The 13,644-nt window shown below is 39.6% G+C and overlaps 8 protein-coding genes across 8 annotated transcripts; 2 read left to right on the top strand and 6 right to left on the bottom strand.

Annotated features, from left to right (window-relative positions):
- Positions 1-7: 7 nt before the first annotated feature.
- On the bottom strand, positions 8-322 carry An12g10960 (uncharacterized protein; the record flags this gene model as incomplete). The annotated part of the gene is made up of 1 exon (XM_059743754.1): positions 8-322. A coding segment is annotated over one exon (315 nt), but the record flags the coding sequence as incomplete, so codon positions are not given.
- Positions 323-1,093: 771 nt separating this feature from the next.
- An12g10950 (uncharacterized protein) lies at positions 1,094-1,739 on the top strand (the record flags this gene model as incomplete). Its single annotated transcript, XM_001396104.1, has 2 exons — positions 1,094-1,385; positions 1,447-1,739. 2 exons carry the CDS (start codon positions 1,094-1,096, stop codon positions 1,737-1,739), a joined length of 585 nt encoding a protein of 194 aa, XP_001396141.1.
- A 999-nt stretch (positions 1,740-2,738) lies between these two features.
- On the bottom strand, positions 2,739-3,955 carry An12g10940 (uncharacterized protein; the record flags this gene model as incomplete). Its single annotated transcript, XM_059743753.1, has 4 exons — positions 2,739-2,776; positions 3,073-3,150; positions 3,447-3,471; positions 3,950-3,955. The coding sequence occupies 4 exons, from the start codon at positions 3,953-3,955 to the stop codon at positions 2,739-2,741; spliced, it is 147 nt and encodes a 48-aa protein (XP_059602013.1).
- A 1,659-nt stretch (positions 3,956-5,614) lies between these two features.
- Positions 5,615-6,681, bottom strand: An12g10930 (uncharacterized protein; the record flags this gene model as incomplete). Its single annotated transcript, XM_059743752.1, has 4 exons — positions 5,615-5,752; positions 5,921-5,994; positions 6,069-6,292; positions 6,377-6,681. The coding sequence occupies 4 exons, from the start codon at positions 6,679-6,681 to the stop codon at positions 5,615-5,617; spliced, it is 741 nt and encodes a 246-aa protein (XP_059602012.1).
- Positions 6,682-7,364: 683 nt separating this feature from the next.
- On the bottom strand, positions 7,365-8,032 carry An12g10920 (uncharacterized protein; the record flags this gene model as incomplete). Its single annotated transcript, XM_059743751.1, has 4 exons — positions 7,365-7,592; positions 7,623-7,644; positions 7,675-7,841; positions 7,976-8,032. The coding sequence occupies 4 exons, from the start codon at positions 8,030-8,032 to the stop codon at positions 7,365-7,367; spliced, it is 474 nt and encodes a 157-aa protein (XP_059602011.1).
- A 1,459-nt stretch (positions 8,033-9,491) lies between these two features.
- On the bottom strand, positions 9,492-10,687 carry An12g10910 (uncharacterized protein; the record flags this gene model as incomplete). The annotated part of the gene is made up of 6 exons (XM_059743750.1): positions 9,492-9,637; positions 9,689-9,769; positions 9,806-10,233; positions 10,306-10,422; positions 10,473-10,495; positions 10,565-10,687. 6 exons carry the CDS (start codon positions 10,685-10,687, stop codon positions 9,492-9,494), a joined length of 918 nt encoding a protein of 305 aa, XP_059602010.1.
- Positions 10,688-11,029: 342 nt separating this feature from the next.
- Positions 11,030-11,762, bottom strand: An12g10900 (uncharacterized protein; the record flags this gene model as incomplete). Its single annotated transcript, XM_059743749.1, has 2 exons — positions 11,030-11,394; positions 11,561-11,762. 2 exons carry the CDS (start codon positions 11,760-11,762, stop codon positions 11,030-11,032), a joined length of 567 nt encoding a protein of 188 aa, XP_059602009.1.
- A 944-nt stretch (positions 11,763-12,706) lies between these two features.
- On the top strand, positions 12,707-13,570 carry An12g10890 (uncharacterized protein; the record flags this gene model as incomplete). The annotated part of the gene is made up of 3 exons (XM_059743748.1): positions 12,707-12,741; positions 12,826-13,385; positions 13,491-13,570. 3 exons carry the CDS (start codon positions 12,707-12,709, stop codon positions 13,568-13,570), a joined length of 675 nt encoding a protein of 224 aa, XP_059602008.1.
- Positions 13,571-13,644: the final 74 nt, after the last annotated feature.

Below are 13,644 nucleotides of genomic sequence, written 5' to 3'. Positions count from 1 at the left end.
GATCAACCGCTGTTGGCTGCTCGCCCGTGGCAGGATCGATAACCTTGGTGCGTTGTAGCAGAGCAACGAAATCGAGGAGTTTGTACTGCTGTGCTGCTGGAGTAGTTTCTGCCTTTTCCACAAGTTTGCTTATGGTATACCATGCATGATTACCATCGATGCTAGACGGGGATTCGGATTCCTGTCTCTCTTCATGTAATACCTCGCGCACCCGAAGAAGACGTTGGACTGCCTCAGCGGGAGAGACATCCGGAATTTGGATCAGCTCATCGATAATTGCAAATTCTGGTCGGACTAGTGACTTTTCGCTGGAACTTGTCATGATGAGGGGTGGTTCGGGGGTAGAAGGGGTTGGATTGGGAGGTTGAAGGAAACATGGGTCCCAGACATGATTTGAGCGATTTAAATGAAGGGCGTTGGGGCTGTGTGGAAAGCGGTCAGCACTAAGAAACTAACCAGCCAACAACTGTTTTCAACACACCACTAACCGCGTCCAGCAAAAAACCTGAAATGCCTATGGTTTTGACTGGGTGAAAACATGGATTGGGAAACAGCCCCCACTGTACAAAAAGGAACTCCCTGCATCTGACAGGTGATTTTCATACCCAAAGGATGCCAACGTGCGCGGGTGCTGCCATTGGTGAGTAAACTACAGCCTCAGAGATCGCCCGGCCCCCGTTATGTTGGTGGACCTAGTCGCTCTGTTAATCTACCAACCGAGATGTATGCTATTTTGATCCATCTAGTAGCAGTTCGTTACAGTTCGGCCCCATTTCGCCCCAATAATGGTGGTACACACCAGCTAGGGGAAGCTGTACAGTTAACCAGAGACAGAGACCTTTTTTGGCGGCCGGAAGACATTCGATGATGCCTCGAGCTCCCCGAACTCTGTGGTGAAAAGAACAACATGATGAGAGCAGCAAGGTATAAAGCTGCTTCTCTGTACTATAACCATCCGTGGTTTCATCTCGCCATCAACACTCAATCATTCAATCCCTCTTCATTCTTTCCCTGCTAATCTTTCTTAGCAAACTACTGCCCACACATTCCTTTCAACGCAAAGATTTCTTTTCCCAGAACCAAACAAGTCAAAATGCTTTTCAGTCTCAAGCCCACGATTCTCCTAGCCGTGGCTCTCACCGCAGTCGCCAGCCCCGTCGCCAACCCAACGGCAGATGAGCCTCATACTCTTGTTTCCCGCGCCACCATCAAAGATGTTGACTGCGATGGAACAAAGTTCACCACCACAGACATCAAAAATGCGATCAGCCAGTCAAGGACTGGTGCTGGGAAGTATCCAGATACATATGGTAACGGCGAGGGCTATTTCAAGGCCACCACCCAACTGTATGAGTATCCTTTGGTTTCGGGGGGTACCTATACCGGTAAGCTACTCCCACACCTTCTGCAGGATAAGATGGGCCTGTGCTAATACGCTTGAGAAAGGTGGCGATCCGGGCAAGTATCGTGTTATCATGAATAAGAAGTATAACTATGTTGGATCGCTATATCATATTCGTGGTGTAAGCAATGGCTTTAAGAAGTGCACCAATGTTGAGGCCAGTCCTGCTACCACGACTACTACCACCACCACTACTAAGGCCACTACTAAGGCCACTACTAAGGCCACTACTAAGGCCACTACCAAGGCCACTACCAAGACCTCTACCAAGACTAGTAGTGGCAAGACGAGTCACAAGTCTGGCAGCAAGTCTAGTAAGAAGGGTAGTAGGCATTAAAATAAGTCATTATGTTTTGCTGCCTACGAAGACAAAATATCCCGAAGATTAATTGGCCTCCCAAATAGTGTGGGCGTTGCGCACAGCAAGAAGAACGCACCCATCGCTTCTGGAGTGGGAATGGTGGTCAAGATTACCGCATTTTAAGTCCTGTACTTAGTTATGTATGATTAAATTAGGGTTTGATAAGCCTGATATATTAGTCAAATATATTCCTCAGTCAATTGAGCATCGATCTTATAACCGAATGATCTATAGCTAAATATATCATTATATAGATGATGACCTTTGTAATCCTGCTTATATCAATCACGGCTGAGAGACTTCGAAATTGCTAGCTTAATCACATACACAACCAAAACACCTGCAGCTGATTTCTCCTCCGAACCTATTCGCGTCAAGGGTGTATTTCTACACAACTCATTCTGATCTTAAGATGAGCATAGTCCGCGATTCTACACCCCGCTCACCATCAGCTCCAAATCAACTTACAATTACTTAATTTTATAATATTTAATAGTTCTAATTCAGCTTAGTCTGCCCGGAGGGGCCGACCACCTGCAAAAATAATTCTAGAAATATTATTTTTACATATATTATCCTTTTTCATACTATACTAGTATATAGTATATTTTTAATTTCAACTATCAACTAATCAACCAATATTTATTTATTTTTTTTTCTTTCTGTAATAGCATGCTGAGTGTAATAAACAGACAAGTAGGATAAATTATTTTAGATCAAAAAATATAGTTTTAATACTTATTTAGTATTAGCCACAGTGCTGTGATCTCTCTAAATCTAGAATAATAAACAGTTATATATAATAGAATATTAATAATAGTAAATATCTTTTTTTATTTATTATTTTTCTATTAATATATCTCTTCTATCTCCGCTCTTTCTAATTATTTCTAGTTTTATCAGTGTTAAATTTTTGTATATATATCTTATTCTTTTCTTTTCTATTTTATATTCTTCTATTTTTTCTAATCTTATTTATTTATCTTTTTCTCTGCTTTGTAAAGCATCCTTAACTATAGTATGATTATATACTATTTATTATTTCTAGTTAATATCAGAATACTGAGAAAGTAATTCTAAAGTAAATTTATAATAAATATTAATAATTTATATTATTATAATTTTATTTAGAAAGAAGAGAGCTACGTCTGGAAAGCTAATTGTCAAACCCTAGGATTGCTTCCCTGTCCCTGTTGGCTTAGTGTAAGCAACTCTTTTAGGAGAAAAGGTTAATACAAGACTATAAGGCCAGCGTTACCCGCAGATACTCTGCAGACTTCTAAAGTCCTCTATATACTCAGATACACACATATGAGTGGCTTATAAGGTGTGATGGCGAGCGGTGTTCGCAGGCACGTGACTGAATCATGTAGCTTAGTTCTATTTGCTTTATTTATTTTATTTTATTTATTTATTTTTATTATTTATATATACTTTTCTACACTTTCTTCTTTTCCTTCTGGTGTTTAATATTCTAATCTAGATATACTAAATGAAATATATTTAATCAGCTTTTATATAGTATTAAATATTATAGCTATATAAGATTTTTTTAATTAATACTATATATAGTTACTTATCCAGTAAGACTGTCAGTATTTCTCTAATATATATTTAATAATACTAGAATAATTAAAACAGAATAATCTGAGCTGAATCTCTAGAAACTACTAATTAACTGACTTTGAATAATAATAACTAAAGAAAGCTAAGCTGAATCAGCTTTATATAAAAAAAATTTATAATAATATCTAATTATTTTACTAAATGAAAAAACTGATAATTATAAAGAGATCATCTAAAAAAATTTAATAAAACAAATAAGAAAAATTTAAAAAAGATTTTTAAACCTTTTAATCTAGTTCTTAGTTTTATAAATAAAATAAAATTAGAAATAAATACTGTGGCCGAACAGTATAATATACTTATTTAAAAATAAAATAATCTGATTAAGAAATATAATAAAATCTTTTAAGAATATAATATATAAATAGTAATAATAGTATACTATTTTATTTAATTAAAGAGCTAACACTCTGGAATTAAAGAAATCTTTAAAAATCTCTGATTCTTTGATATTTAATAATAAAAAGATTCTTATTTTTAAGAATTAGCTGATTATAATATAATAAAAGCTGAAAATAAATATAAACTATTTAACTACTCCAGTAATCCAGCGCGCGTACGTGCATAGTTATTGTAAAGATAATATCTGAAAATATCTAGTATTTTAAATTTTTTTAAATTAACTGATCTCTACGAAAATGCTATTAATATATTAGAATATTTTAAAATAATTTTTACTAATCTGAATAAGATTTGTAATATCTACTACTAGTACAAAAGATTAAAAATAATACTTAAAAAAATTATACAGCTTTATCTTTATTTTCTGCTATTTAATAGTAGAGACCAATATTATTAAGACTTATTAAAAAATTATTTATATTAATAATTATTTTCTAAGCTGAAGGAGATGACTATATTCTACTTAATAAATAATAAAATAAACTTTGATTAGTTTATTAAGATCTACGCTGGTATATCAGATTATAATAAGATTAGAAATATATACAAAGTTTATCTTCTAGATAATATATATATATATATATCCAGTCTTTTATTCTAAGAAATTATACTTGTAGAATTTATTAGAAGCTCTACCTGGCCAGATCTAGAATACTATTATTTCTATTAAAATTAAGAATTAAATAAAATAAAAGATTAAAAGAATTTTAATTACTTATTAGTTAGATAATTTATATTAAATAAAGCAGACTTTATAAAATATAGACATGGCAAGGCTCGCCCGGAAGGCTCGGGATCGCCCGGCTCGGCTCGTGCCAAGACGACCCCCAGCCCTGCTGACTAAGACTCACGAGCTTTTTCTAAATATTTAAAGAGCTACCCGGCGAGCCTGCCAAGTATTCCTATTAGTTCTAGTATTTCAAAGCCCCACTTAAATATGGTTCAATTCTACGCGTAAAAACGCGTGGTTTTAAGCCACGCGTTGAATCAAAATAAATACTTTTTTATTAAATAATTCATTTAATCTTCAATATTTTCAAAAATTAATTGAATGTAGTGAATCAGTGCATTGAATAGATATTTTTAATATTTTTTAGTATTTTTTAGCTTTCTAATTGGGCTAGTTCTAGCTTAAGTCAGATTATATTCAAAGATATATATTTTATCAATAGAATGTCTATTAATGTAAAACTATTGAAATCAAAAATTTCAAGTAAATTAAACTAACTAGATTAGATGGAAGCTAAGCCTAATTAAGATAGTTTTTCTGTTCCGAAGTATGTGATAAGCTTGAAATGGGCTCGACGGGCGAGCCTAGCCAATCAGAAATTTTCCCGGCCCCGAGCCGAGACTGGCCAATTAGAGCTCGAAACTCGAACGGGCGAACAGCTGACCCCTCTAAAGCTCGCCCGGCTCGCCCGTTTGCCATGTCTAATAAAGTATTCTATTAAAAATTTTAAAAACTATTTCTTTCTAATTATAAAACAATTATATAGAAAATTTTATTTATTCTAATTCTCTTAAATAACTGCTGTAACAGCTCACCGCGGCCGAGGTTGATAAGTTTATATTAAATTATAAAATAATAATATTGCATCATGCAGAAGATCTGCAATAAGGGATGATTAGTAATACTTAGTGGCGACGCGTGATGTCATTGGTTCCTATCCTACCCGGAGATAAATATTAAAGTATAGAAGACTATCTATGCACGCCCTGGCAGAATAACTTGACAATTAAGGATCTATTGCAGAGAAATGAAAAATAGACGATATTCTCAATGACATGGTATATAGTACCCCAAGAAATAGCTGATTCGCGAACTAATTTCTATATCCGAGCTCTTGATCCGCACAATGAAGTTCATCTACAGCGTGAGATAAGAAAAATGCTCTCAGGTCCGTAGCTTGTACACTCTCGTAACAATCATTATCCAGTATATCACCCAACTGGGCTTCAGGCTGAATGCACCAGTATGCAAAACATCTGTAATAAAAGATCGGTGTTAAGCAGGCGGAACCGCTTCAGTCAGTTATTTACTTTAGTGCCCAGCTCATCACATCACTGGGATTTTTTCTGAACAAATCCAGTACCGTCGTGTGTAGCTCTTCGATGGATCCCAGGCTTACAAGATTAAATGGGACAGTATAGACTTTCTCAAAGCAGTCTTTGATCTCAAGGATAGTTTTGCAGTCACCCCGGACTATACTGGTCAGCAGAGCTCATAAGATGTTAGACGGAAGCAATTATCGTAGACTGATGATAGTTCAGACTTACATCTCAGAACTCCAACTGCACTTTTGTCCAATGCCACCGCCGCGGTGTAAGCAGCTGCGGTCTCGTAGATTATTAAATCCCATGTCTCCTCACCTGTGCCCCAGAAAGAGAGTGAACGACTAGTGCAATCCCAACATCCAAAGAACTCGCTCCAGAAGGTCTCCATCAAACCACCTGTTAGGATATGGACTCCTGCAACAGTTCCTTTCGAGGCTAGATATTTCCTAATAATTCAAGCCGAATCTTTCGGGAAAATAGCATTAACCGGTATATTCGTATAATCCACAGCGAAGTCACTAGCAATGTACCGAGGGACATTTAATTCTTCACAAGCATCTATCAGAATCTTCTGTCCCTGTACCATCACAGCCGAGCTGCCGAAATAACAGCAAATAACTACGTTAGCTTCCTTAACAAACAAACGCGCGGCAACCCTGTCATCGATTTCGTCTTTGATTACCTTGATATTCCTTACCAGCAGAAGAGAATGCGGCAGCTTCTGCGGACTCCGACAGTAGCCTCGAATAAATACATCAGGATACGCCTGCAGCGAGCTGGCTATACACTGCGCAAATTTTCCCGTCAGCCCAGCGATAGCTACTGTGGTAGGCATTTTGATCAAGCACGGACAGATAGGAAACGTCGACGGAAACTGACAAGGAGGGACAGATGTGAAAGAACGGATAGATCGAGGTTTATGTATCTTCGAATTTGTTATGTTTGCGTTAGTGTCAAGAAAAGAGATGGATACTTCACCGTGAAAGAAATCAGATATTTGTCATCGAGTATATCAGCTGATAAATCAATATACACATATCCCCAATCAACGAGCCAATTGTCTCTCCTGTCAGTATGTAGATGTCCATATCTCTTTCATGTCTGTTTTAAAACAGCCTCAATAATTCTCTCGTACATACGGTAAAGCCTGCTACACTGATGTACTAGGAAATACTTCATGTTCTTAGGAGACAGATTCTACTTTAACCTGGCGTAATACCTCAAAACAACTGATACAATTTATCTCGCAAAACATAGCCAAGCAAATGTGCACTTCTATATCCTAGTTCAATAAACTTGTTACAGTTTCGCCATAACTATTCACAAACACGGGAAAGTAGTCCCCCTTCAGCTAATACACATCTGTACCAGCTACTGAGCCTCCACTCCCGGTGAGACGAGCCGCTTCTCAATAAAGTTCGGCTCCCCAAATGCTTGCTTGACCCCCTCTCGTCCGATCACTCACAGATACCATTAGACTGTCGAAGGATACTGGCACCGCAAGTCCTCATCTACAACCTATCCATAGCCCCAAACCATCGCCGCTGCAACAGAAAGATCAGCCATACTAAGATCACCTGATGCCACAAATTCGCGGCCTTGAAGGTGTGCCTCCAGAACACTAAGAAATACTTCCAGCCGGGAATAGGACCTCAATTCTAGTGCTTCATCAAATCCTGCCATGCCATAACACCATAGAACCATATTTTGCAACGGCTCGAATAGCTCATAATCAGCAAATTCAGTCTACTAACAAATCAGAGCGTGCTCATCCACGGAGGAGCCTAGCAGCTGAACGCTCGCGGGACCACTTTCAACGACACATTACAGAATAGCATCTGATTCGAAGAGACTCAGACCGGTAACACTTCTGAATACCGGTACCTTGCCTAGTGGGAAGTCAAGTAAGAACTCGGGTGACTTATTTATCTTAGTCATAATGAATTCCGGGGCAATATCCACCGTACACCCATTCAAAGCTGCGGCTGCCTGAACCTAAGTCTTCTATTAGATCACCATTTTTTTATTGTGTAAGACATGTATGAGGCATAGATACTTTCATCACCCGAGGATTGAACGGGTATGTGTAGATCGTTCCAATAGAAGCCATTGGTGACACTTCAGCTAACTTTGCCAGTCTGCAAATTCAACTTGGGATAGTGAGTCTTGACATTAATCTCAGCCATGGATGCTACTTCCTTATAAGCTGCTTCTTCTGAGCTGCTGAGCTGCTGAATAATACAATAGCTACTTCTCAGTGTTCTATAATCACGGGATAAATGCAGAATTTTGAAATGCCGAATTTCGATTTGTAATCCGTTCTATTGGCCAGAACATCATCTTTTTCGGATCATTTCCGTGGCGCATGAAGGCAGTAGTTGACAGAACGCTTCAGGATGATAGATACATAGCTTTTACAATGACATTGCCAAAATTTGATTCCGAAGATGCCAGAGTACGTGAAATCACTCAGAAAAGAGCAATCGCGGACGCGGCCTTTGAGAAAGGAGTGGGACTCATTATTTTCAACCCTTCCACATGTTTCCAAGATCTCATGCGGAAAGTATCAGAGAGTCGACCATTTTAATGCTAAAGCTGAGATGTAATTGTATATATACAACTTGCCGATTCGGAGCATCTTCTACAGTCCGGGTTGATTCATGCAAAACTTCAATCAACACCTGGCTCCCAGGCAAAATGCCGACGGAACTTGAAGTATTATTAACATCATCACCCCACAAACCAGCCTACCTTTAATCAATCAGTTTGAGGAAACGGGTAAATTCCTTACACCAGTGCTGGTGGGGCCGAAGAAATTTACAGAACAGACTTTATCATCCACCGAGCGCTTCTATTCTTACCAAGGGATTGTCCAATCTATGAGCAACATCTAGGAAGTAACTGTTGATTATCATATAGTATCAAAGAAAGAATTTACAAGAAATTTAGGGCTGTATTCGGAGAGAGGCTAGTTGAAATGATATTATACTTCAAAAAATACGGATATTATAGACTGCAGGGCAAGCAAGAGGTTGATTAAACAGCAAAGATAGCCACGGGCGACCTTACAACATTCAATGAATACTTAGCTAGAAATCCTTTACGCTTCTGATAAGTACGAAATGAAATCATGCGGTAAATAATTGCTGTTCAGAGCATGCAGAAGCAAAACCCACACAATCCACAGAATTTTTAGTTTCAGTAAATCTTAGGATCAAGTGTCTCCTACTAAGCGTAGAAAACTAGTTGGTGAACATGTATCTGTCTATTCCATAGAAACAGCCCCGAAATCTTAAACCTCCATACGTCGTGGTACGCTAATGCAACCTGCTGACATACACTGGCTTTTCGGGAAATAAGTATAGAACTGGAGGTGGAGGATGTGCCCCCACAAAATATTAATCTGTAGTTCTGATAAAAGTAACTAACCCCTACTAAGACGGTTATCACACTTGCCTGCTGGCTTGAACATGGCTGACACTGGGAGAGACAACAGCGGTATATAAGCCAATAAGAGAGCAGATGAACACTCGTATTCAGCATAATTCTAGTGCCACCGTATCATCAATATCAGTATCAATGAAATTACAGCGTAATAACGATCTTCTTCGCCGACACCCCGGCTTTCTGAGCATCAAGCCCATTTTAGATATTTTCTAGTCCATGCCCAACTACCACTGGGTCAGGTTTGGCCTTCAACTGCCTAGTGGCCAGGGCATGTGGCACGAAGGCTCCCCAGATGGCCTTCCCAATCCTCCCATTTGGGGGGTATGAGATCCCGTAGGAGGTTACTAAGACATTACTTTACATATATCAAGAACCGAGTAGAAAAGTGCACGTACCATACTTCGGGTGGAAAAATACAGTAGGTGTATAACACGGGTGCACGCTGACCGCTGGAATACACTTCTGAAGCCGCTGAGCTATAGCAGCAAGCCGAGTAAAGCTTTTATCCTTACTGATAGCATTATATACACTACATAGATCCATGTGTCTTAGTCTCGTCACTATATCCATAACAACAGTCGGCGACTGATAATCAAATACATCAGCTGCCCCCAGAGACCTCACAAACTCATAGTTAGCGTGAGACGCGGTCGTAACAACATACAAGCCAAAGGCAGTCGCGAGCTGAATGACTGTTGTGCCTACAGAAGATGCACCACTCCAGACCAGTAGAATCTTTTCCAGTGACTCTGGAGTATCCGATGGCAAGAGGAGGTTGAGATATTCCGGAAGATATAAGCCTGCGGCGCTGGTGGATATTGCTAGTAGCAGGACTGCGCCTTGTTCGAAGCTTATGTAGAATAGAATAGATACCGCGAGAGTCTGTGAAGCGAGGAAGAACAGCTGGTATGCTGCGTGAGCAGAATTACCAGATTTAGGACTATATAAGTGTCTGTTAGTGTAAGTGATTAGATACGCTTTAGTAACAATGTCAGTCCAAAATTACACTTACGCGATCACCCGCTGGCCTCTGTGGAATTGGGTGACACCTTCACCAATGTCCACCACCATACCCGCTGCATCTCTTCCCAGAATAAAAGAAAATGTATTCAGATAGAGACCTGACTCTCTGTTCTCAGATCAGAGCAAAATATTAACAAACAGACCAATAAAACTTACTGGATCTTCCAGTCTACAGGGTTCTTGCAGAGGTCACTACTTATTAACTGGAAACCGATCAGGTTAAACGGCATATTAAAACAGTCACTTACAACCGCGACAGCATGGTTTCTGATAAGAATCTCCCCCTTTCCGGGCTTATAGAGGGGGGCTTCGCCAATTATGAAGGGTTTGGTTCTGGCAGCAATGATCCAGGCAGCACAATTCTGACTCATGTTGGGACCGAACAAGCTCTTGTAAGAGAATTAAGAATTCAAGGAAGCTCAACTCCTAGGGTCTTGACGGGAGAAGAGGACGGAGGACGTCAAAGACGGAGGAAGTCAGCAAGGAAATAGTATTTATTATGCTTGGGCGGGTCAGCTCGGATGCTCAGTTACCCGGCTGGCTCCGTCCCATTGTGTTCAATTGGCACATCTACTCCTTGAGTGCTGACCACTGTTAGCAGAGTAACACGACAACTTTACAGGAAAACAGCAATACTGGTAGCGAGACTTCCATGACAACTAATACAACGCTTTACCATACAATGGAGTGATAATCTGCAACTAATCTAGCTACTACAGCAAAAGAGATCCTGCGTTAGTGCTAATACAGACTCCCGTGGCGTTCGTGTCCTTCATCAGGTAGACATACACTTCGGCGACTTCTTCGACCATTCCAACCTTGCCCAAGGTGGTAGTATCTTTCACATTATCTGGCACCCCTCCAGATCCCCAGAAAGGCGTAGCAATCACCCCTGAACTAACTAGATTAACCCGGAGTGGCTTAAGATCCAAAGCAAGATTCCGCGTGATTCCATAAAGACCAGTCAGATACCCTCCAACCAACAACCAATTAGGAAAAGACTTTTCCGAACCAGCTCCCATTATCAACGTGAGAGACAACTTCGGACCGGCGTTGAGAAACCACAGGACTAGCTTAGCTAACAGAAGCGGGACGGCGAATCAAACATAGCCTACCCGGCAGATAGCATAGAGATTGATAATTTCCAGAGATTAAATAGCAAGTTTATCACCTGCCGTGAAGACAATGTGGTCAAGTGCCAATAATAGAAAACAAATACTCCAGATTTTTTTCAACGTCTTCACCAGCAAGATCACAGATATGTGCAGTAATTTCCGCACTGGAAAATTTTTGTTTCAAAGCGACCGCACTCTTGCCCACCCAAGACGCATTTGAAGATGCTATATAGACCTTTACACCCTCTAAGAGGTACTTCTCCACAACTCCATAACCAATTCCAGATGAGCCACCAATAACAAGTACCGTGCATTCTTTAATCAATGGCATAGTAGTAACCTTGAATGACCTGAGACTGTTCAGAAAAATAAAACAATATCAGTTAAGACTGCCCAAGGGCGATCATAACCAGAACCGGGCCTATAATACATACTGCAAGCCGTAGTATAAAGAGCATGTTATTCAAATTAACACAGAACTATTTAACATTCAATAATCACTACTCTCCTTTATAATTTAATTAGAATACACCCAGTCTCCCTATACACAATTATTCATCAGCTATCACACGGTTCAACCAGTTCCAATAGCCCCCTATAATCTCAGGGAATTACTTAGTAATCTCGTTGACCCATTCCAACAGAGATAACAGATTTAAAACAGGGAACTCTCAAAATATCCATCAATTCCATTAGACTCCTGGAGCAAACCGGTGGATGGCGAATCAGTCAGCCTTCATTTTTAATTTCTCAGCAACCAACGGGGCCATCCACTTCATCTCAGAACCTTATTTATCTTAAAAACCATAAAAAGAGAGGGGCCCACACCCTTACAGCAAGAAGTATAGAAACACTAACATCCTCCCCTGATTCAAAAAGTTTTTCAATCTGCCATATTTCTTCTTCATTATCCAACTGTCCCAAGTATCAATCTCTGATTGTACCAGTGTCCTCAAGATAACGGAGAACACAGCAGCATGGATTACTACGCCAGCAGAATATCCATTCAAAATCCAGAACGCTGCAAAGCCGAAACCAGGACCTAGAGAAGTAGTAATCAAGAATATCACCATCACTATTATAATACCTTCTCTTCCCTCTAGCAATCTATATATAACTGTCACTGACCCGTCCATAAGAATCCTATTAATTGGAAAATACAGTCAGTAGTGGCTATTTGTCTCCATTCATAATAAGGAACATCTCCCGGGTTCTGATCATTATCCAGGAGCCTAGAGCGCTATCTAAATCAGTATCCTTTTCTTTTAGGACAGGATGCTGCTGGTTTTATCAAAGATATTGGAAGTGGCGTAACTAGATTCAAGAAAGACCAGAGAATAATTACATAAGGATTCCACTGCGACCTAGATAATTCTAACACTAACACCCTGCAGCCACTGCTACGGCCTCTTGACGCAGGATCCGGCGCACGGTACATTTCAGTTGTATCCCATTACAGCTGAGTCACTTATGGCCGAGATTCCGGAATCGCTTACATTTGAACAGACTGTTGTGCTTCCACTAGCCATCTCAACCGCCAGTGCAGGTCTCTACCGCAAAAATTATCTCAACCTACCCTTTCCTGAAGCAGATAACATCAAATCTACAGACAAAGTACTCCTAGTCTGGGATGATGCATCTTCAGTTGGTGCATCCACTATCCAGCTCACAGTTGCATCAGATCTGACTGTCTTCACTACTGCATCTGAGGCTAATAAAGAATTTATCAAGTCACTTAGCATGCATGCAGTCTTCGACTACAGGTCTTCCACTATTATAAAATATATCTCACATGCACTCAGAGATTTAAATTTTACAGAAGTTTATGATGTAATCACTGAAGAGCCGAGTTTTGCAGCTATCTCCGAGATCTTTGACACGCTTGATACAAAGATGCCTGTTACCAGCGTGCTTCCATACAACCGACCAACAGAGCGATTTATTCCCCAGTATGGTATGTATAAAAATCTTGAAGAATCAATACATTTTTCCGAGTCATGGACGACCGCCTCATAGTCATCACATACTCCATAATTCAAGAACCGCATAACAATATTAGTGACTGGATCTGGAGAAAGTACTTACCTCGGGCTCTGGCAAACAGTGCTTTCCAGGCAAAGCCAGATCCTTATATCATAGAACATAGGCTCAAGACCATCCAGCACGGCCTCAACAAATAAAAGAAAGGTGTTTCGGCAAAGAAGGTGATTGTC

This window comes from Aspergillus niger, assembly GCF_000002855.4.
Source record: "Aspergillus niger supercontig An12".
Taxonomy (NCBI): Eukaryota; Fungi; Ascomycota; class Eurotiomycetes; order Eurotiales; family Aspergillaceae; genus Aspergillus; species Aspergillus niger.
Note: the sequence above shows the minus strand (reverse complement) of the source record. Positions and strands in the feature narration are given on the sequence as shown.